Below are 22,763 nucleotides of genomic sequence, written 5' to 3' on the forward strand. Positions count from 1 at the left end.
GCTGTGCACGGCTCAGGTAGCTATACAGGACAAAAACTGTAGCGAAAGACAGAAATTGTATTACTTTCAGCGAATAATTGAGGACGCAGGTTGCAGGTGCTACTGCGAGATGAAGAGTTTGGCACAGAAGAGGAATTCGTGGCGGCCGGAAGGCTGTTGACGAAAAAAGAGACAGGGGCGTTCTAATAATGCAGAGTAAATGTAAGAGGACAGTGTTTCTCGGACGAATGAATATACGTAGCATGTTGGAGAACCACAAAACGTATTTGTCTTTGCACGTAAAAGCGAAACAGCAAATGTAGTTTACAACAATACACCTTGAATGAAATGATTAACTACACATTTTTAAAACAAATGGCAAAATGGACCAAACGGAGATGGTTTTTTTCAGCTGTCTGTAAATAATTATGTCCTTAAAATCAGGTTGCCACCGACAACAATCGCTACCCACACCTATCGTTACCTTCACGTTCTCGGGTGCAATGGCGATTCTCGTGCGCGAATTGGTAACGACTGTATACGTTAAATATTGTTCCCGAGTAAAGAGGATAAAGTACGAAATATTGAATACTCGGCCAAAAAAAAATTTGCTCGCCTCGGGTAATCTCGTAAGGGCTAAAGACGTGCGCACTGCAGCTCGTTCCACGTTCACGTATTCCTGCACTCCACGGACACGATGCCTAAGTGGCACACGTTGTCGTCAGTCGAGGAGAGCCATTACAATCTTATACTTTCAAATCTTGCATCTCTGGTACACGTTGCTCTGATATTGGTTGCAGAAAGCTGCTACCTCTTAATCAAATTCCCGGGTAAGCAGTGCGGGCTGCGGCAAACTCGTTTGTTTGCAGTGGAGAACAATGACCAGAGCCTAATGCAGCGGCTGCCGCAGCAAACATCTCGGAACGGCACACGGCCTGCTCTTGGCCACAGACCGAATCCAGATTAACGTCGGGTGCAGGGCTCGGACAAGAAAGAAAGTGTAAAAATTAGAGCCTGAACTGGCACGCGTCTGGAAGAACACGGCACGCTTGGCGTCCGCCGGCCGAGTCACGGGGCGCCGCCCCGCGCCGCCTGCGTGTGACAGACAAACAGCGGTCCCCGCACAGCAGGCAGGCAGCCAGGCAGGCCCCTAGGCGGAAACTTTCTGTCTTTCCTGCTCTTCATTTTCAGTTGTTACTTTGCGTAAACCACAAATGTGCCAAAAGAACAACCAAAATTTTGTATTTATTAATATATTCGGAAAAGGCTTGAAAAGATGGCAAAGGAAAATTGGGGATTGCAAATGAAAGCTTCGTGTTTTAAATACACATACCTTTATTATTTTGCAGTTCATTATTAACACTGCTGGAGTAAAAGTCATCGCAAAAACAGGGGAAGCAGTACCTCGTACAGTATGAACGCCCCGTTTTAACAATTACATAGCTGTTTTAAACTGTATGTAGAAAAGATGACTTGTTTTACATTTGTAACAGTCTCTCTGTTTGGAAGCAAACTGTGCACAATTCACGATATCGCCAAGTACTAGCGACGATAGCTTGTGAAGTACAACAGAATGTATTTTGATGCAGTCTTCTCAGGGTACGATTTCTTTTCCCCTTTCGATAAGAGCAATCACGAATCTTCTTGATTTGCGTCATGACAAAAGTACATTTTGCAGTCCTACACTATCGGAGTGCGTTTGAGGGAAATCATTTCAACGCTGCACGACGACAATCCTTCTTCAACTTTCAACATCTCGTTGTATAATTCTGGATTTTTTTAGGCTCCGAACGAGTCACCTAACAGCACACATCTGTTCTGTTGAGCGCAGGGCTTCGTCACACCAGTCTAAAAATTTCTACACATTGCACATAAGACAGGCCACCTGAATAACTCACCCACTTTTAGTGACAGAAGCAAATCTTTCAAACAAAAGCTGCTTACCTCAAGGCGGACGTAATGTCCTGTTCAATATTGTTTCGTAGATGAAAAGGCAGGGGAGATATAAAACTCAGCAGTTGTTTTAAATGGTTGGGATGTTATATTATTTACCTTTTAATAATACGTTTCAAGACATGTACAGTTGATCACACTGTACAGAAATCTGTTACATCAGATGATGATGTTGAACTTTGACAAGTTCATTTGCAAACGTACATTACGAGCCGTACATACTCTAAAACCATTGGACGTGGAATATACAGCGCGCTGAATGTTATCCGAGGTGATAGAATAAACTCCTGCAGTACGACCTTTGACATCTTTGCGAGTGTTTGGAATTTCATTGTAAACTTGTTGTTTCAATGTATCACACAAATACAAGTCCAGAGGCGTTAGGTCTGGCGAATGTGCGGGCCATTTTGTATTGCCGGACCGACAGATGCAACGATCTTCAGAGCTGTTGTTCAGGACTTGAATAATTCTGATATCAAAATCTTACTTAAATCTACTTAAGTTACCATTAATAAAATAGGGACCAATAATTGGGTTATTTGGAAGGCTGAGTGAGTCAGCTCTTTGCTAAGTCAGCTGTTTGCTTGCCGACTTCCCCTCAGCCAGTGTGCGTTTTCAGAGGACCAGTACTGCGTGTTGCGAAAATTAACGTGCCAATGGTTTCTAAATGATGCTTCAACTGTGAGTAACTTGGTCGAGAAGGTGGAGGAGAATATGCCGTGGAGCTCCTGATGAAGTGATTCGTGGTAATAGTGAGATGTAAACTGCATGTCGCTCGTCGGTTGATGATGTGAGCCGTTCACGTGTTTTATTCATCGACGTTTCCTCTTTGCTAAAATGTCTGTATTATGTTTGCAAACCTAGATCCCGAGGGTGCTGCACCATCAGGATATTTCTCAGCTTTCAATCGCACAGTTGCTCTCATATTTCAGCGACTTTCGTCGTAAATAAAAACCGGAGCAACTTTCTCAGCTTTTGTGTACAGCATTGTGAAAATTATACAAGTTTATGAAAATGTCGTCTACTCGACGACAACGAACCACAGACTAATGGTCTTCATGCAACACATAAATACAGGATTTATGCTTTTTGTTTACATTTGATATTCTTTGTGCGACAGACAAACACACGAAACGTGCAGTGTTTGTAGTGTTGTTTACATTCGATGTAACCTGTACACAACAGGAAACAAGTAAACTGTTCTTTGCGCTGATAGTAATTAGGGAACTCCCATACATAAAAATCCCTTACAGAACCAAATGCACTCTAGGTGTTTTCAAGCATATTATTAAAAGGTAAATAGTATAACACGCCAGTCTATTACTTAAAGTATAGAAGTTGACCATCATGTCTCCTCTACTCTTACACCTACGAAAAAGCGTTTATAAATGCACTACCTCCCGCTTCAACCTGAACAGCTTTTGTTTCTAAGATTTTCTTCTATCACTAAAACCGGCTGAGTTATTGAGATGGTGTGTCTTAAGCACCTCACCTGGTATAAGATTGTCATAAGTTTCCAAGATGACATTCCTGTATTTTCCCGTGCACTCGTCCACCACTTTTTGAATCCTCGATCCAGAACTGCCTTTCTTGGAAATTTATTTGCAGTCGCAATTTTTCCTTCGCTTTTCTATTAAATGACTTTGATCAAAATAGAAATAAATGCAAAATACTCAGTTTTATTTCAGTTATTTGCAATGTAAGTGAATAAAAAAAGATAAAAACAAACAGAAAAGCTTCCGCACAGGGACTCGACCCCACATCCCTCAGGTTACCGTCCAGTACTCTTTCCGCTGCCTTGTAACTCGAACCCAAAGCGCCATTTCGCTCGCTTCCCCTATCCTGCTGTGCCGTGATTGGGAGCTGCCTTTTCTCCACCCTGTACATCGGAGGCAACAGATTCAGGTCGAACTGTCTCGATGGATTGCTTGTACTTGGTTTTGCAGAGTCCGTTGCATAACGAAATTCTTTTGAGCTGTATTATAGATAAAAATACGATGCAGAATATTCTGGAGAACACCCAGCCGATGATAAACAGTCCTTCACTACCCATCCATGGTACAGATCGGCCGACTGATCTCGAGTAAAATGCACAAACCACACATTATTTCAAACTGCCGAAAGTACATAATGAACTACATCTGAAAGAGGGCTCAATGTCAGTTCCCCATAGGTATTTCTCGTGTGATGAATCTCTGAGAACCAGACACTCACCTACAATACCAAGCCACCCGTTTATCTAGAATAATTGACGCTGGTGCTAGCTCGAATTGTTACTAACAGGATTTGCGTTAGCTCACAAGTGTGTACTGTGTAAGCATGCAGTTCGTGTCGTCAAAATATGCTTCCATCTGCAGACGAGATAAGAAATATTAGCACTTCTCTCGAACCTGAGCTACGTCACTATTTACGGCAGAAGATTAGGTATACAGTGGACTCGTTTAGAGAGTTTCATTACTCCCTCTCACACAGTTTTTACGCCTCGACAAGGTGTACCTCTACACACACGAAACATCTCCAGGTTGCTAGTCATTTTCTTCAGCTTCCAATCATCGTCACTATCTCTAGAATCCGACAGTATCACTTTATCAAGAACATAAGAACATAAAGGCAAACTCTCCTTTGCACCGTTATGACAAGGTAATCGTGCAAATAGAGTCCAAGTGTCTCACAGGCACGTACTCCTCGATTGACAACTTATAATCAAAACGACACCAGGAAAAATAAGCCAGTATTGGTGACGTGACTACACTATCACCGTGAGAAATAATCACGCACCGTATATCACACAACATTTCGCAGCTGTGCAATAATATTTACTGTTGTACTCAGTGTGACCGCCGACTTGGATTGAGTCTGGGGATAATTAGGTACTGGTATATCGACAAGGTGACTTTCCAGGATTTGCAGGTGGGTGTGACACAGGTGTAGACTAGTCGCATTTGCCGGCGCCATAGGTCGCGGCGACGACACGTTTGCATGCCTCCACGCCACGCGGATGTCACACGTGGCTGCCACAGCCGGCAACCGCCCTGGAGAAGCATTCTGGGGCCTCCACAATGTTATCCGGAGGCAAACTGGAGAAGTGTATTTGCAACATATCCACAATCTCTGACAGGTGAAACGCTATCGTACCCACTGCAAAGTACTGTAGTCAGTTGTATCTTTTACACACAAATACATAAGTCAATGTATGACAACTTCACTACGAATCTAAGCATTCGCGGTTACGGTAAGGTAAATGAATGTGCGTACTCACCCTGCAGAAGCTAGTGCCTGAAGAAATCTGTGAACAAAAACAAAATTACATTTTTCATCACGTTTTCTTTCGCACAATTGAAGAAAAAAATGTTCAAATGTGTGTGAAATCTTATGGGACTTAAATGCTAAGGTCATCAGTCCCTAAGCTTACACACTACTTAACCTAAATTATCCTAAGGACAAACACACACACACACACACACACACACACACACACACACACACACACACACACACACACACATGCCCGAGGGACGACTCGAACCTCCGCCGGGACCAGCCGCACAGTGCATGACTGCAGCGCCCTAGACCGCTTGGCTAGTCCCGCGCGGCCACAATTGAAAAATCGGTAACACTGCATATTATTACTACAGCAGCGTACTCGAGACACAGTACACACACAATGAGGAAAGTGATGAAGTGCAAGTGACAATGATCAAATCCGCTGTCGTTGTATACAAATTACTCTGTTTTGTGAACACAGTACCAATTAATTTTACAAAGAATTTTATCTCAGAAAATAACTTAAGTGCTTTCATTTTTGCGCTACCCGCATACAAAGACTACTGTGAGATGCCAGCTCCTTATGTGGCGGAGTGATCTACAGAAGATCTTTTCGAACCCTCTGGGAGGGAAGAGGGTGAAGGATTTATGCAAAGGGCTAGCCTGGAAAAGAGTGTGAGCGAGTGACCGTCGGCATTGTGAAACACGTTTATTTATACGTAGTGGAACCGGTGCTCTCGGAGCGAGTGTCGACGTGACTTCCCTATAAGTACATCCCAGCTCTTTTCGTCTCTGACACCCAACCTGCCTTCCTGTCACACTTCTCTCCTCGTCCCTTTGTACTTCTATTTGATTTCCTTTACTTTATCTCACCTCACTCTGTTATTCCAAGCTCTTCTCCAGATTTCTGTCCAACTGTACTGCCGCTATATGTCACTGTTATATGGCATTAGTCACACTCAACAAGAAACTAATGAGAAAATAGCTTAACACAACGTTAATAAGACATTTTTATAATTTACCGTTTGCTCAGTGCTATAATAATAATAACAATAGATAAGAAGCCACTAACGCCATAGAGAAGTTACATGAAAGTGCACAAAAAACTGGCCTGCAAATGTCGTATGAGAAAACCCAGTATATAGCAAGAGTGCCACAAGACAAATTGCCTATTGTGACAACCCATGGGAAAATCGTAAAGTATCACGTTTTTAGTACCTGGGAGAATTCATCCATCCATCAGGGATCAACCTACAGGCCAATGAGGAAAGAGTAAAAAAAATAAATAAATAAATAAATAAACTACAGAAAGCATATAAACTCACAGGGAACTATTATAACAAAAAGCCCATATCCATTAATGCAAAATTGAGGCACTATAACACTGTCTTACTTCCGGAGGCACTGTACGCATGTTAAACAACACCAACAGGTGGGCAAACTAAAATCAAACAAATAGAGAAACAAGAAAGGAAAATTCTCAGGAAAGTTTTTGACCCGATACAACAGCAAGAAATCTGGAAGAAGAGACCAACATCAGAATTATATAAATACACAGACAAGATTACGGATACAAAAAGGAAAAGAAGGATGCAGTTATACGGACATATCCACAGGATGAATGAAAACAGAATCTCAAAGCGGATTCTTAAAGTCATCAACTCAGGCAGGGAAAAAAATGGATAAAAGAAGTTGAAGAGGACATCAGACAAGCACACATAACAGTAAACAATGCAGAAAATAGAATTGAATTCAGGAACGTCATCAAAAAACATAAATTTTACACCACAGCACATAAGAGAGCAGGATGCAAATGGACAGCGGAGCGAAAGAAACAACACAGTGAACACATGAAGAAAATTTGGGCTCATAAAAAAACATAAACAATCATCATAAAGGAATTCAAGTTCAAACGCTCTCTTTAAATGGTAATAATCGAAAATAATAACAATAGTAATGGAATGCTATATATTTCATTACTTATGAATTTATTTCATCCGGCAAGAATAGGGCAAACCGGCTATTTCTTAGATCTAAATCGGCATCCTTTATGTATTTACATTTCAGTAAGCACAGTACGTGAGTAGCACATAATAACAATAACGATAATAATACATACAAACTTTCCAGGTGAAATAAATACATAAATAATTAAATACAGGATAAGAGCAAGCATTGTTGAGGAACGAAATTTCGTAAATTTAGCCAACTAGCACACCTGCAGATTACATTTCCAAGTTCCACTGTGCATCATTTTAGTTACGGCAAATGGTGGAGCACAACATTTGTAAACTGGTTCCCCGCTATGAGAAACTCAAGTGCAGAGTGAAATAATTATGTAACTTTTTAATGTAATACACATTTATAACGAACTAAACAGTGAAAAATAGTTTCTCCAATCCCCAAGAGATCCAAAACACCACACACACAGTACTGAAAATTTGTGCTTGTGTATTTTTAACAGCTAGGACAATGACAAAGTGCCATTTCGCTACTGTCGTGGGTTCTTCAGCCGAGGTTCATTTGATGATTTATCTGACGTTTCGCCAGCAGGAGCGGCAGGCACGGTCCATGCTTAACTCCCCATTGCCGACAGTGGACTGGAATCGAGCTCGCGGCCATGTCCAAAGGCTTTTCCGTAGTCATTAGCATTGGGGCAAGACGGATACTACCCCAAAGAACCATTATCCAAGATGGCGGGGAAGACGTCATCCAAGATGGCAGACTTCATGTCACCCAAGGTGGCGGCTTTCGACGGGAGTGCAACGCCATCTCCCCTCCCCCAGAAAATCAGCGAGAAGTACAAATTCCAACAGGATAATGCATCACACCAAGGTTATCTCTACTAATGTAAGAAAATCGCGGGAAGATAAGTCACTCTTCCTAGGAACTGGGGCCAAGTTTGAATTTTGGAAGTAAGGAAAGGTCAATTCGCGTATCTCTAATAAGCTTAGGAAATGGTGTGAAAGAAAGGACACTTGGACTACTTCCACTAACCTAAGTCACCCGAGTGCCACCTCCTCTTAGGAACCGGCGCCAAGTTTGAATTTTGGTGGTAAAGAAAGGTCAGTTGGAGTTTCTCTACCAACCTAAGAAAATTGTGGGAAACTGAGCTCACCTACACTAACCTAAGTCACCCGGCCACCGCCTCTTCCTAGGGGTTGGTGGGAAAAGGACTCTTTCTGTACTGGGATGGTGGAGAGAGGAAGGAGTGTACTTTATTTATTTTGGAACAATTTGTTTAGGGAAGGAGTATATTTATCACAGTCATACAGAACACGCACTCTGACATGCTACACAGCATACAGACCTGCAAACTACTCCTACATAACTGATGTATAATACCCTACACACATGCTTGCTAATTGTAAACTGCCAAAATAACGCATTTCACAGCCTACAGACATATAGACATGCAAACCACTCGTAAATATTACAATACATTTATGTCCAAGAGCCAAACACCTCATAAATTGTCAAAATAATAATCAATCTAAAAGACTCTGCAAACATGCATGCTGATCGTCAACAGTCGAAATCATGCACCAGTCTTTATTTAAACAATTAGAGGCAGCACCACCATCCAGTGTGTTCACCATGAGGTCTGCACTCAGACTGACCTAGTACACAGTACTGTCACCAGAGGGTGCTCAAATCCATCCCATGACACAATATGAGATGGGGGTCTGGAGGGGTAAAGTGGCACGAAAATGATTCCGCCTGCACTGAGCTGCTGGGGAGAGTGATGCAAAACACCCGCCCTGATGTGCTTCGGGTCGCAATTCACAATCTGCAGACCTGTAAAATACTTCTAAATAACACTCTCCTGTCATGCAAACAACTCCTAATTTACTGAAATAATTTATTCCCTACCATGTAAACTGTTCGGTTCACTGATTCTGCACATTCCGCACCTTTATTTAGATGAGAGAAGATCGATTGTGATGTGTGCATCTATCAAGTGGGAGACACGTTTGCCTATTCTCTAGACACGGGAAGGTACTAAGTTGGCTTGTAAATTATAGGGATGATTTGGAATCTGTTACATCCCCGACATCGGTATTCGAGAGTGGTAATATCGGTTTCCTCTATTTGTTTCTAGTTACTCGGTCGTTTACAGCATGCTGCACCTCGTTAAGGTTTGGGGTTTGTAGAGAAATAATTGCCAGTCTGTATCGTGGGAATTATGTTGCGCCAGCGATCGATAGGATGGTGCTCAGTTCTTGATGTCGAGAAGTACCACTGAAAAGGTATAATATTATGCAGCCCATGCAAAAATCCGTGTGTTTTTGTAATCCCCGAGCCTGGAGATGTGCATAGAAAAGCGAGTAAGCAAAAAAGCAGGTTTGGAGCAGAAACAGTAATGCGTTTGTGTGGAGGAGATATGATCCTGAATTTGTAGAACAGTTCTGAGAGCAACTTGAGTCCGCTGAGGGTGCTCTGATATAAAAGGGATGATTAGGTAAGGTGGAGGATATGGATTGTATGTTTACTACATGACATGGTATTTGGTGAGATATTGCTGGGTTGGTGATCGGTTTCATGCTCTAATATTCAAGCTCCTGTCCTCAGTGGGGGAGCAGTGTAATTGAGTAGGGGTCTTTCCGTATTTCACAATATGTATGATACTTTGCGAAGTTTAGTTGTCGGTGCAATATAGGGATCAGTATAAAATAGTTTACTGCCGCTGAATGTCATGTCTGTAGAAAGAAAGAAAAGGCTGACGGTGCTTCTCTAGGACTGACGAGCATCATGACATATAGCCGGTGTTAGTGTAGGAATGCCATACTTTTTTTGGGTGCTGTGAGGATATAAATGATAACTGCACTGACTGTGTAAAATGTGTATGTATTGAATTGTAAAGTTCATGCGGCTTACATTGTGTAAAACATGTATAGTCTACATTGTAAAGATACTATGATCTATGTAGTGGCATGACTAGAGAAGATGACAGTGTGTCCTATCGTGATGGACGTATAGATTCACCACATCGATAACCGTGAGAGTATGAGAGAGATTTTTTTATGTGGAAACTTATGTGCACTGTAGATACTGAGATTCATTCCAGAAGCACAGTCATTATGAGGAGACAGTGCCTGTACATTCATCGGTGTCAGACTGTAGCAGCAATTGTAATGTTTAATTGTAGTTACATTAGTGAATATGTTCCTGGCTCCCAATATTCTTGTGAGTCTCGTATGTATTTGATGATCTGTAGACGACTTCGCAATGCAATTTAGCGATCTGTGCAAAATAATTTCGCTGCTGATAGTTCTGTCTGCAGAAAAAAAGAACAGGTGGATGGTGCTTCGATACTGGTAGCTTCAGTAATTCGGCGGGTAAATTCGATAAGAGCCAATCATAATGCTCGATTCATTTACATCCTTCGTGCTGGGATAAGGAGCCTCTACATAGCCTTGGGAACGTTTGTGAGTGTAGAAAGCAGGAACGATAACACGTGATGGACTGGTACCACGTTAGGTCTGTGAGAACAAGAAAGCGGGTGTTAAGTATTTCTGGGACACTATACAATTTCAGTGAGACCGACTTGGTTCTTATTCATTACGTAGCCACGTGACATCAGTATAAGAATGAGAACATTGTTGGATGCACTTGCGAAGATTTATAGGTACACACGTGCACTTTACGGCATTGTGCATGTCACGCTGGGTGGCTAAGCAGAGTTACAAGCGTGTCTCATGTCAAGCTAGGGGCAATGCGCCCTGTGCTACTCTGTTATTAATGGTAAAGACACGTGCTGCACGGAGGCGTCTCGCGTATGAAGTCTGCGTTAGCTTTCCTTGGAGTTCTGTGAACGGATATAATAGTGACTCTATACTCGAAAATAGAGGCAACTTCCACCTGCGTCCGGTGGCAGCTTGTGGCTGTGGCGGGGCGCCCCTGCGATCCCACCCGGTCACGTCAGCCCCGGTGTCTAGGTGAACACGTATTTCGATGGGAATTTCTCAGATGTCAAGTATGAAATTGATGCTGCCAGCTCATGCATGCGGAACCCTAACGGGCGTCTGTGTGTTGTTTGACACCTGACAGTTGCACCACTTAATGAGGCTGCCGCTAGTCTCCTGTGCCCTCTACTGGGGAGGGGGTGGCAGGATGTCGTGCTTGCACTCGTTGATTGCGTGTCTGTTACACTATATTGCGAGCAGGCATGTAGGTTGCGCTAAGCACTATTTGGATAGTTTATGAGCTGATTTCGTGTCTGCACATCTTTGTACTGCATTATTTAGGAGCAGCTTGCAGGTCTGCACTGAAATTATTTAGGTAAATTTCGATTTGTTTCCATGTTTGAAGAGTGTTATTTAGATGTAGTTAACAGGTCTGTAGAGTGGGTATTGTGACACCAAGCACATCAGGGCGAGTGTTTGCATCAGTGTGAAAAATGTACTCCACCCCTAAATAAAATGTTCCAAAACAAATAAAGTACACCTCTTCCTAACTCTCCCCAGCAGCTCAGTACAAGCTGAGTTATTTTCACACCATTTTATCCCTCCAGACCACCATCTCGGATTACATCTCAGGATGGATGTGAGAACCATCTGGTGACTGTACTGTGTACTAGGTCAGTTTGAGTGCAGACCTCATGGTGAACACATTGGATGGTGGTGCTGCCTCTAATCATTTAAATAAAGACTGGTGCATGATTTCGACTGTTGACGATCAGCATGCATGTTTGCAGAGTCTTTTAGATTGATTATTATTTTGACAAGTTACGAGTTGTTTGGCTCTCTGGACGTAAATGTATTGAAATATTTACGAGTGGTTTGCATGTCTATAGGCTGTGAAATGCGCTATTTTGACAGTTTACAATTATCAAGCATGTGTGTAGAGCATTATACATCAGTTATGTAGGAGTAGTTTGCAGGTCTGTATGCTGTGTAGCATGTCAGAGTGTGTGTTCTGTATGACTGTGATAAATATACGTCATCCCTAAACAAATTGTTTCAAAACAGATAAAGTACACTCTTTCCTCTCTACACCAGCCCAGTACAAATTGAGTCCTTTTCCCACAAATCCCTAGGAAGAGGTGTCGGCCAGGTGACTTAGGTTATTGGAGGTGAGCTTCGTTTCCCGCAATTTTCTTAGGTTGGTAGAGAAACCCCAAGTGACCTTTCTTTAGCATCAAAATTAAAACTTTGCACCGGTTCCTAGGAGGAGGTGGATGTCGAATGACTTAGGTTAGTGGAGATAGTGCAAATGTGCTTTCTTTCGTGCCGTTTAGCTAGATACGTGAATTGTCCTTTTTTCACCGCCAAAATAGAAACTTGGCCCCAGTTCCTAGGAAGAGGTGGCAGTCAGATGACTTAAGTTAGTGGAGGTAGCCCAAATGACCTATCTTCTTGCGATTTTCTTAGGTTAATAGAGATAACTTGGTGTGATGCATTAACCTGTTGGAAGTTTTTCTCCTTTCTTACTGAAGCCATTGTCATGTTCGTTTATTTCTGTAGCTTCTCTGCATTAGTCAATGTAGCCTTCTTCAAAATTTCATTCACCTGCTTTTCAGTTTAAATTAAACACTACTCACTTTAACAATAACAACATACAGACACTAACTCAACATGAAATAATGAAAAATACATAATCGCTTGCTTTGTCATAGAATATTTACAACTAGCTATATCTAAAAAAGAATCAGAAACCAATGTAATGTACGATGTTGTAGTATTTACTTATGTACATCCATCCCAAATTATTTACTTTGCTTCTGATGTATTTAATAACATTTACATAATATGTTCACAGTTGTAATATTTAATTGTATACATCTATCTATCCCTTATTATATACTTTGGTTCCAATATGTACAATAATACATACATAATATCACTTGCAGAATCACATTAAAATAAACTGGGTGTATTATTTCTTTACCTTACATTTAGTCAGTTCTCTTTTAACATAAATAGGAAGTAATGGAATATTAGTAATTTGTAAATTCCTACTGTCGAAATATCTCTGAGAGAGAAAGTGTTTAGCATTGTTATGATTACCATATCGCCATCCTTGTATACATACTTCCATGTGATGAAACCTCGTGGTGTGTGAGTGATACACTATGTAGGGCCCCCATGAGCAAGCAGAAGTGCCGCAACACTACGTGGCATGGACTCGACTAATGTCTGAACTAGTGCTGGAGGGAGCTGACAGCATGAATCCTGCAGGGCTGTCCATGAACCCGTAAGAATACTTATGAACATCACGTTGCAAGGCATCATAGATATGCTCAATAATGTTCATGTAGTCTGGCGGCCAGCGGTATTGTTTAAACTCAGAAGAATGTCCCTGCAGCCATTCTGGACATGTGGGGTATCACACTGTCCTGCTGGAATTGCCCATGTCCGTAAAAAGGCACAATGGACATGAATGGATGTAGGTGATCAGACAGGATGCTTAAGTATGTGTCACGTGTCAGAGTCTTACCTACACGTGTCAGGGGTTCCGTCTCACTCCAAATGCTTAAGCCCCACACCATTAAAGAGCCTCCATCAGCTGGATCAGTCATCTTGTGACAATACTTCATGGATTCATGAGGTTGTCTCCATACCTATACACGTCCATCCTCTCGATGAAATTTGAAACGAGACTCATCCGACCAGGCAACAAGTTTCCAGTCATCAACAGTCCAATGACGGTGTTGCCGGACCCTGGCGAGACGCAAAGCTTTGTGTGGCAAAGTCATCAAGTGTACACGACTGGGTCTTCGGCTCCGAAAGCCGAATGGCTCGGACGCTGACATTTGTTGATGGCACAGGATTGAAACCTGCAGCAATTTGCGGAAGGGTTGCACTTCTGTGGCGTTGAACGATTCTCTGCAGTCGTCGTTGGCCCCGTTCTTACAGGATATTTTTCCGGTCGCAGCGATTTCGCCGATTTCATGTTTTACCGGATTCCTGATATTCGCGGTACACTCGTGAAATGATCGTACCGGAAAATCCCCGCTTCATCGCTATCTCGGAGATGCTGTGTTTCATCGCTCGTGCACCGACTATAGCACCACGATCAAGTCAGTTAAATCTTGATAACCTGCCATTGTGGCAGAGATGTCACAGATATAACAATCTAACAACTCCGCCAAACTCTTGGTGCCTTACGTAGGCGTTGCAGCCCTCAGCGCCGTATTGTGTCTGGTTACTTCGAATTCGTATGTCTATACCAGTTTCTTTGGCGCTTCAGTAAACAGTCTTCGCTGCTGTATGATCACAAGCATTCACCACTGAAACGTAATGGCGCAGATTTTTCAAAGTAACCGAAACATCTTCACTCTAATAATTTGTTTACATAATTTAAAATCGTCGTGAGGCACAGTTACAGCAAACGTCAGTGTCTCAGTTCTTGTCTTGGATGTAGGACAACACCATGCCAAGGGAACTTCATCATTTGCAGAAACAAAAAAATAAAACTAATGTAAAATATATCTTAACGTGAACTAGTTGTCTGGAGACGAACCTATCGGTTCGAAACCGGTAACGGCGCAGCTTAAATAAATAAACAGGACTGTAAAAAAAATGGCTTGTTGCTGTTATCTTCTCTGTAAGAGTCAGCCTATATTTTGTACACAGCCACGGTCTCAGAATGTCAGTTTTCGACAAAATACGAAATGTAGAAATATCTCACGGAACCTGAGATCGCCGACCGCTGCCTACATACAGTAGGAGGAGCCACTCACGAGGGTGCGACACGTCGTGCCGTCACCAGCGCCTCCGGCTGTTCCTGCCAGTAGGTGAAGCCTGGCTGTGCCCCTGCTTCTTCATGCGAGTAACTGCTCATTTGACCTGAAGTGGGTGAGCGGCCATCGTTGCAGACCTCCCTAACTCAGAAAAATCCGAGAAAGTAATGGGGATCGAACCCGGGTCCTTCAGAAAGATACGCCTATACACTGATCATTCGGTTACTGATACGTTTATATACACTGACGTAAAAAAATCGCAACATCAGAAACCAATTATTACAGAATAATGAAATCCTGGAAATACATTTCTCTACGTGACACACTTAAGTGATTAACAATGCAAGACCACAGGTTAATCTAAGCTCGAGATAAGCCTTTGCAGCTGTAAAATGCTGGCTCATTAATAACCGATGTAACCGGCATAATTTTGAATGCAGCCATTTGAACTTCCATGCATTTTGTTGTACGGTTGCCGGATGTCAGTTTGTTGGACGAGAGTTCCTCGCCTGATGCCTTTGGTCGGTCAGTACCGGAACGGTTAATTCTAGCTGTGGATGACGCTCGACTTGTCGTCCTATAATGTGCCATATGAGATCGATTGCAAAGATACCTACGGAGACACGTCGACGTTAAGAGTGCGGCGGTATGTGGGCGGGCGCTATGTTGTCAGAAAAGACGCCACGGAATGCTCTTCATGAATGGCCGCACAACAGTCGAATCACAGGAGTGACGTGCAAATCTGCAGTCAGGGTGCGTGGGATAGCCGCGACAGCAGTCCTGTTGCCATATGAAATCGCACTCCACACCACGGCCCGAGGTGTAGGTGCGGTGTGTCTGGCACGCAGGCAGGTTGGTTACAGAGCCTCAGCTGGCCACTTAGTAAGCAACACGTGGCCATCACTGCAACGATGCAGAACAAGCTTTGATCAGAAAGCACAACATACCTCCACCTTGCCATCCAATGAGCTCTCGCTTGACACCAGTGAAGTCAGAAATGGCGGTGGCTCAGAGGCAGTGGAGTGCACGCTGCACGGTACAGAGCGCCAGAGACGGACCTGTGCGTCAAGGAACCCACCTGAAACACTGTGGTGCCACCTGCTGCTCAGATTGCTGCTGCCACAGCCGAACTCCGAACGTGACGGTCTCCCCACTCGGTAGCGCCGTGTGGGGCCTGGACTTGTTATGGGCGCACATTCTCATTCACATTCTCATTCACTATCAGCAGCCGATTGGCCTCCGCGGGTACACTTCTGCGAATGGTTCATCCAACAATGTGACAATCCTCATTTCAGTGCAAATGTTCTCTACCAGCTACCATGCATGGTCATATTCCTTCCGAGTCTTCCTGCAACATCGCAGAAGGAACTTCCAACTTCTCGCAGCGCACCCCTATTACACGACCTATCCCAAACTCAGTGACTAACATCAACTCATCACATGCTGTCTCACAATCTCAAAGGCAACTAACGCTCGCGGCCGTTCCAGCGCGTATTTAAAGCAAACCTGATTTGCATCTTCGCACTGGTACTACGGCCACTCGCATGCCCTGTAAGTGGCATCCCAGGAAATAGCGACACAGTTCAGGACACTGAAAAAAGTCTAGTGAACAAGGGCTCTAACGTGCGAACCTTAAGAAATATCGGCACCTGTTCAACTTCGGCACTATGAAACACATCCCTTCTACTGAAAGTTCTTTGCTTCTCACATTTTGGGAGCAGGTAGTGTGGACCAAAACAAGAAAAAGTATCTAGTAAACTTGGGCTCTAAAATGCATATCTTATTATCTATGAACACTTGCTTGTGTTGACTTGCGACTCATTACTCTACAGTACTAGCATCAAGCACATCAGTACGCAGCATCAACAGGTTAGTGCTCATCAAGACCATCGTTTTGCAGTCAGTACAATAATTTACAAATGCGGAGTTGGCAGATGCCCATTTGATGTATGGATTTGCACAGGGCGATAGCAGTGGCGCGGTACGTTTGTATCGAGACAGATTTCCAGAAAGAAGGTGTCCAGACAGGAAGACGTTCGAAGCAATTGATCGGCGTCTTAGGGAGCACGGAACAATCCAGCCTATGACTCGCGACTGGGGAAGACCTACAACGACGAGGACACCTGCAATGGACGAGGCAATTCTTCGTGCAGATGACGATAAAACTAAATTCAGCGCCAGAGAAGTTGCTGCTGTACAAGGTAACGTTGACCACGTCAGTGTATGGAGAATGCTACGGGAGAACCAGTTGTTTCCGTACCATGCACAGCATGTTCAGGCACTATCAGCAGCCGATTGGCCTCCGCGGGTACACTTCTGCGAATGGTTCATCCAACAATGTGACAATCCTCATTTCAGTGCAAATGTTCTCTTTACGGATGAGGGTTCATTCCAACGTGATCAAATTGTAAATTTTCACAATCAACATGTGTGGGCTGACGAGAATCCGCACGCAATTGTGCAGTCACGTCATCTACACAGATTTTCTGTGAACGTTTGAGCAGGCGTTGTTGGTGATGTCTTCATTGGGCTCCATGTTCTTCCACCTACGCTCAATGGAGCACGTTATCATGATTTCATACGGGATACACTACCTGTGCTGCTAGAACATGTGCCTTTACAAGTACGACACAACATGTGGTTCATGCACGATGGAGCTCCTGCACATTTCAGTCGAAGTGTTCGTACGCTTCTCAACAACAGATTCGGAGACCGATGGACTGGTAGAGGCGGACCAATTTCATGGCCTCCACGCTCTCCTGACATCAACCCTCTGGACTTTCATTTATGGAGGCATTTGAAAGCTCTTGTCTATTCAACCCCGGTACCAAATGTAGAGACTCTTCGTGCTCTTATTGTGGACGGCTGTGATACAATACGCCATTCTCCAGGGCTGCATCAGCGCATCAGGAATTCCAATGCGACGAAAGGAGGACATTTTGAACATTTCCTGTAACGAAGTGTTTGAAGTCACGCTGGTACGTTCTGTTGCTGTGAGTTTCCATTCCATGATTAATGTGATTTGAAGAGAAGTAATAAAATGAGCTCTAGCATGGAAAGTAAGCTTTTCAGGACACATAACATATTTTCTTTCTTTGTGTGTGAGGAATGTCTCCTGAAAGTTTGGCCGTACCTTTTTGTAATCACGGCTTAAGATACAAAGCATAACTAGCATGACCTACCTGTTGCAAGAGGGAAGGCTAGACTGTCATTTTGGATTGCACTTAATTTACTTTATCACACAAATCCACCTCATTATTTTGACATTTCTTGTTGCCTAAACTGGTCGTACAAGCCGAGATGGAAAGCGATGTAAATGATGATGATCAGGCAGCTAATCGCTTTGAAGTTGTAGGAGTGATAAATTCTGCTTCCGCTAGTACAAACGAAAATGGATTGAAAATGATGCACTGTCAAAGAATATGAGAATTTGCTCGAGTATGTTCCGTCACAAAGATATACACAAAGGTACATGGTGCCCTCCAGACGGCTAAACAGTAAATCAATTTGACCATGTAATGGCAGATCAACGATTTACTACATTTATAAGAGATATCAGAACGTACAGAGGAGCTGAAATTGGCTCAGATCATTTCCTAGTGGTAGGAAAGATGAAAATCAAGATGATTCCGAATCAACAACCAAAAGCCGCACCAAAACCTGATTTAGATATCGAACGACTGAAGGAACTGTCTGTTAAAGAAGCCTATGTGATTGAAATAAATAACCGATTTACAGCACTACAAAAGCTGAGGAGGAAAATAGTGTCGAGAAGGCTTGGGAAAGAATAAAGACTGCAGTAACAGATGCAGCAGAAAAAAACACTGGGCAAGAAAAAGAAAACGAAGAAACAGAAATGGTTCAAAGAAAAGTGTCACAGAGCAGTAAAAAGGCGGAAAGAAGCCAAGATGCTGTGGCTGCATAATAAGGAGCGTGAGCACAGGAGGGGAGGCTTTCAATGCGGTTAGAAGTAAACAGCAAGAGTTCTACACACAGAGAAAAAGAAATATCTAACTGGAGTTCTAGAATCTATAGAATTGGAAAGCAGGAATGGAAACTCAAAGAAGTTGTTTCAGTATACAAAGAAAAGTAAGAGAGGTTATCGAAGTGAAAACCTATTCATAAAAGATAGAAATCAAAATATGCTAACGCAGCTGTAAGGTATCCTAGAAAGTTGGAAAGAGTATTTCTCAGAAGTGTTAAATTGCACTGATCAGCACATGATCTTCAGTTACGCAGTGTCTGAGACTGACAGCGTTAATAATGACGAATGTAAAATCACAGAATAGGAAGTGATCCACTCCATTCAAAAGCTCAAAAACAACAAGGCAGCAGGCGAGGACCAGATATCAGCGGAGATGTTAAAAGAGGGCGGAAGCAAACTACACAAGGAAATTTATAACCTTATCACAATGCTCTGGAAAACTAAAACACTGCCTGAAGATTGGAAAACTGCAATAATTTGTCCCATACACAAGAAAGGAAACAGAATGGAATATGGAAATTACAGAGGAATCAGTCTGCGTAACATAACATACATAATACTTTCAATTACCAGTCTGGAAAAACTTAAACCTTACGCAGAAAATATTATTCAAGATTTCCAGGATGGATTTCGAACAAACCGTTCCACAACTGATAATTTGTTTACTACACGACAGATCATTGAGAAATACTGGGAATTTAACAAAAACATCCACTGTCTCTTCATTGACTTCCAGCGAGCCTACGACAGCATCCACAGAAGTAGCCTCAGCAAGACATTACGAGAATTTAGTATACCCAGAAGTTGGGAAAGAAAACATAGGTACAAAGAAGGTAGCTGCGAAGGAACCATGGGTAACAGAAGAAATACTTCAGTTAATTGATGAAAGGAGGAAGTACAAACATGTTCCGGGAAAATCAGGAATACAGAAATACAAGTCGCTGAGGAATGAAATAAATTGGAAGTGCAGGGAAGCTAAGACGAAATAGCTGCAGGTAAAATGTGAAAACACAGGAAAGTCAAAACAACCTCTGGTGACATTAAAAGCAACGGTGGTAACATTAAGAGTGCAACGGGGATTACACTGTGAAATGTAGAGAAGAGAGCAGATAGGTGGAAAGAATACATTGAAAGCCTCTATGAGGGTGAAGATTTGTCTGATGTGATAGAAGAAGAAACAGGAGTCGATTTAGAAGAGATAGGGGATCCAGTATTAGAATCGGAATTTAAAAGAGCTTTCGACGACTTACGGCCAAATAAAGCAGAAGGGATAGATAACATTCCATCAGAATTTCTAAAATCATTGGAGGAAGTGGCAACAAAACGACTATTCACGTTGGTGTGTAGAATATATGAGTCTGGCGACATACCATCTGACTTTCGGAAAAGCATCATCCACACAATTCCGAAGACGGCAAGAGCTGACAAGTGCGATAATTATCAGCTTAACAGCTCATGCATCGAAGCTGCTTACAAGAATAATATACAGAAGTATGGAAAAGAAAATTGAGAATGCGCTAGGTGACAATCAGTTTGGCTTTAGGAAAAGTAAAGGCACGAGAGAGGCAATTCTGACGTTACGGCTAATAATGGAAGCAAGGCTAAAGAAAAATCAAGACACGTTCATAGGATTTGTCAACCTGGAAAAAACGTTCAAGATTCTGAAAATAGTAGGGGTAAGCTATAGGGAGAGACGGGTCATATACAATATGTACAACAACCAAGAGGGAATAATAAGAGTGGACGATCAAGAACAAAGTGCTGGTATTAAGAAGGGTGTAAGACAATGCTGTAGCCTTTCGCCCCTACTCTTCAATCTGTACATCGAGGAAGCAATGATGGAAATAAAAGAAAGGTTCAGGAGTGGAATTAAAATACAAAGTGAAAGGATATCAATGATACGATTCGCTGATGACATTGCTATCCTGAGTCAAAGTGAAGAAGAATTAAATGATCTGCTGAACGGAATGAACAGTCTAATGAGTACACAGTATGGTTTGAGAGTAAATCGGAGGAAGACGAAGGTAATGAGAAGTAGTAGAAATGAGAACAGCGAGAAACTTAACATCAGGATTGATAGTCACAAAGTCAATGAAGTTAAGGAATTCTGCTACCTAGGAAGTAAAATAACCAATGACGGACGGAGCAAGGAGGACATCAAAAGCAGACTCGCTATGGCAAAAAAGGCATTTCTGGCCAAGAGAAGTCTACTAATATCAAATACCGGCCTTAATTTGAGGAAGAAATTTCTGAGGATGTACGTCTGGAGTACAGCATTGTATGGTAGTGAAACATGAACTGTGGGAATACCGGAACAGAAGAGAATCTAAGCATTTGAGATGTGGTGCTATAGACGAATGTTGAAAATTAGGTGGACTGATAAGGTAATGAATGAGGAGGTTCTACGGAGAATAGGAGAGGAAAGGAATATCTGGAAAACACTGACAAGAAGAAGGGACAGGATAATAGGACATCTGCTAAGACATGAGGTAATGAATGAGGAGGTTCTACGCAGAATCGGAGAGGAAAGGAATATCTGGAAAACACTGACAAGGAGAAGGGACAGGATGATAGGACATCTGCTAAGACATGAGGTAATGACTTCCATGGTACTAGAGGGAGCTGTAGAGGGCAAAAACTGTACAGGAAGACGGAGATTGGAATGTGTCAAGCAAATAACTGAGGACGTAGGTTGCAAGTGCTACTCTGCGATGAAGAGGTTAGCACAGGAGAGGAATTCGTGGCGGGCTGCATCAAACCAGTCAGTAGACTGATGACAAAAAAAAGGTATACCCAGTAAAATCATTAGGATGGTACAACTGTGCAGAAAAACTGTTCAGCAAAGTTCTCCAGTTTAAATACCTTGGATCTCGTTTCAACAGTAAAAATATCATAACAATGGATATAAATGAAAGAATAGCCTCAGGGTCAAGATGACTGCACTCACTAAGCAACCCACTCAAAAGTAAATCTTTGTCAATCACCACAAAGGTTAGGATATACAACACTATTGTTTGCTCCCTAGTACTGTACGGTTCAGAAAGCTGGACGTTTACAAAGAATTAAAGAGAAAAACTGAATGTTTTTGAAAGAAAAGTAATGATAAAAATCTGGGAACCTGTGTTGGAGAATGGCGTATGGGGAATTCGAAAGAACAATGAAATTTATCAGTGAATGAAGTAACCCATCATCATCCAGAAATTAAAAAGTAGGAGACTGCAATGGGCTGGACACGTGGCCAGAATGGAAAACAACAGAATCACCAAGCAACAAGACCATTGGACCGACTTCGTACAAGGTGGAAAGATGACATAGAGAAGGGCATAGCAGCATTAGGAATTTCCGCAGGGTGGAGAGGGGCTGCCGGAGATAGAAGGCGGTGGAAGCAGATCGTGGATGCAGTGCGTGGTATACAGGGTCTCTGATCGCTGAGGAGAGGGAGAGGGAGCGTGAAGTGAGTGCGTTACCAGTAGAAAAAGTTGACGAACGGATACATCCTACATTGACAAAAGTATAGCTACCAAAGTAAAAATTGACAGACAAATGAAATTACAATGAATTGAGATCACTAGCTGCTTACAGGTGTTGATAAATATCAACGGGGAGAGTTGAAAATGTGTGCTGTACTGGTACTTGAACCCAGGATCTCCTCCTTACATAGCAGACGCTCTATACGGCTGAGCCCTCAAGGACACAGACGATAGTGCGACTGCAGGGACTTATGTCTGGCACGCTCCCTGTCAGACCCACACTTCCAGCTTACTGCCCACAAAGTACATTTGTAGTGCCCTGCCCACTATACTCATTACCCATACAAATGACAGACGATTAATAGTATCAGCTTTTAATAATTGTTCCTGATCGTTTCAAATCAGTGGTGATTGTTTTATTTCATAA

At 42.6% G+C, this 22,763-nt stretch overlaps 1 protein-coding gene across 7 annotated transcripts in view; it reads right to left on the minus strand.

Moving 5' to 3' along the window:
• The window catches only part of LOC126267963 (neurexin-1a), a 1,982,806-nt gene that overhangs the window by 780,817 nt on the left and 1,179,226 nt on the right, over positions 1–22,763 (minus strand). For all 7 annotated transcript variants that reach the window (XM_049973298.1, XM_049973297.1, XM_049973300.1 and 4 more), the window contains one exon: positions 5,192–5,218. In XM_049973298.1, the coding sequence (XP_049829255.1) occupies positions 5,192–5,218 (27 nt within the window). The remainder of the gene's footprint in view (positions 1–5,191; positions 5,219–22,763) is intronic.

Source organism: Schistocerca gregaria, chromosome 4, assembly GCF_023897955.1.
Source record: "Schistocerca gregaria isolate iqSchGreg1 chromosome 4, iqSchGreg1.2, whole genome shotgun sequence".
In the NCBI taxonomy this organism is placed as follows: domain Eukaryota; kingdom Metazoa; phylum Arthropoda; class Insecta; order Orthoptera; family Acrididae; genus Schistocerca; species Schistocerca gregaria.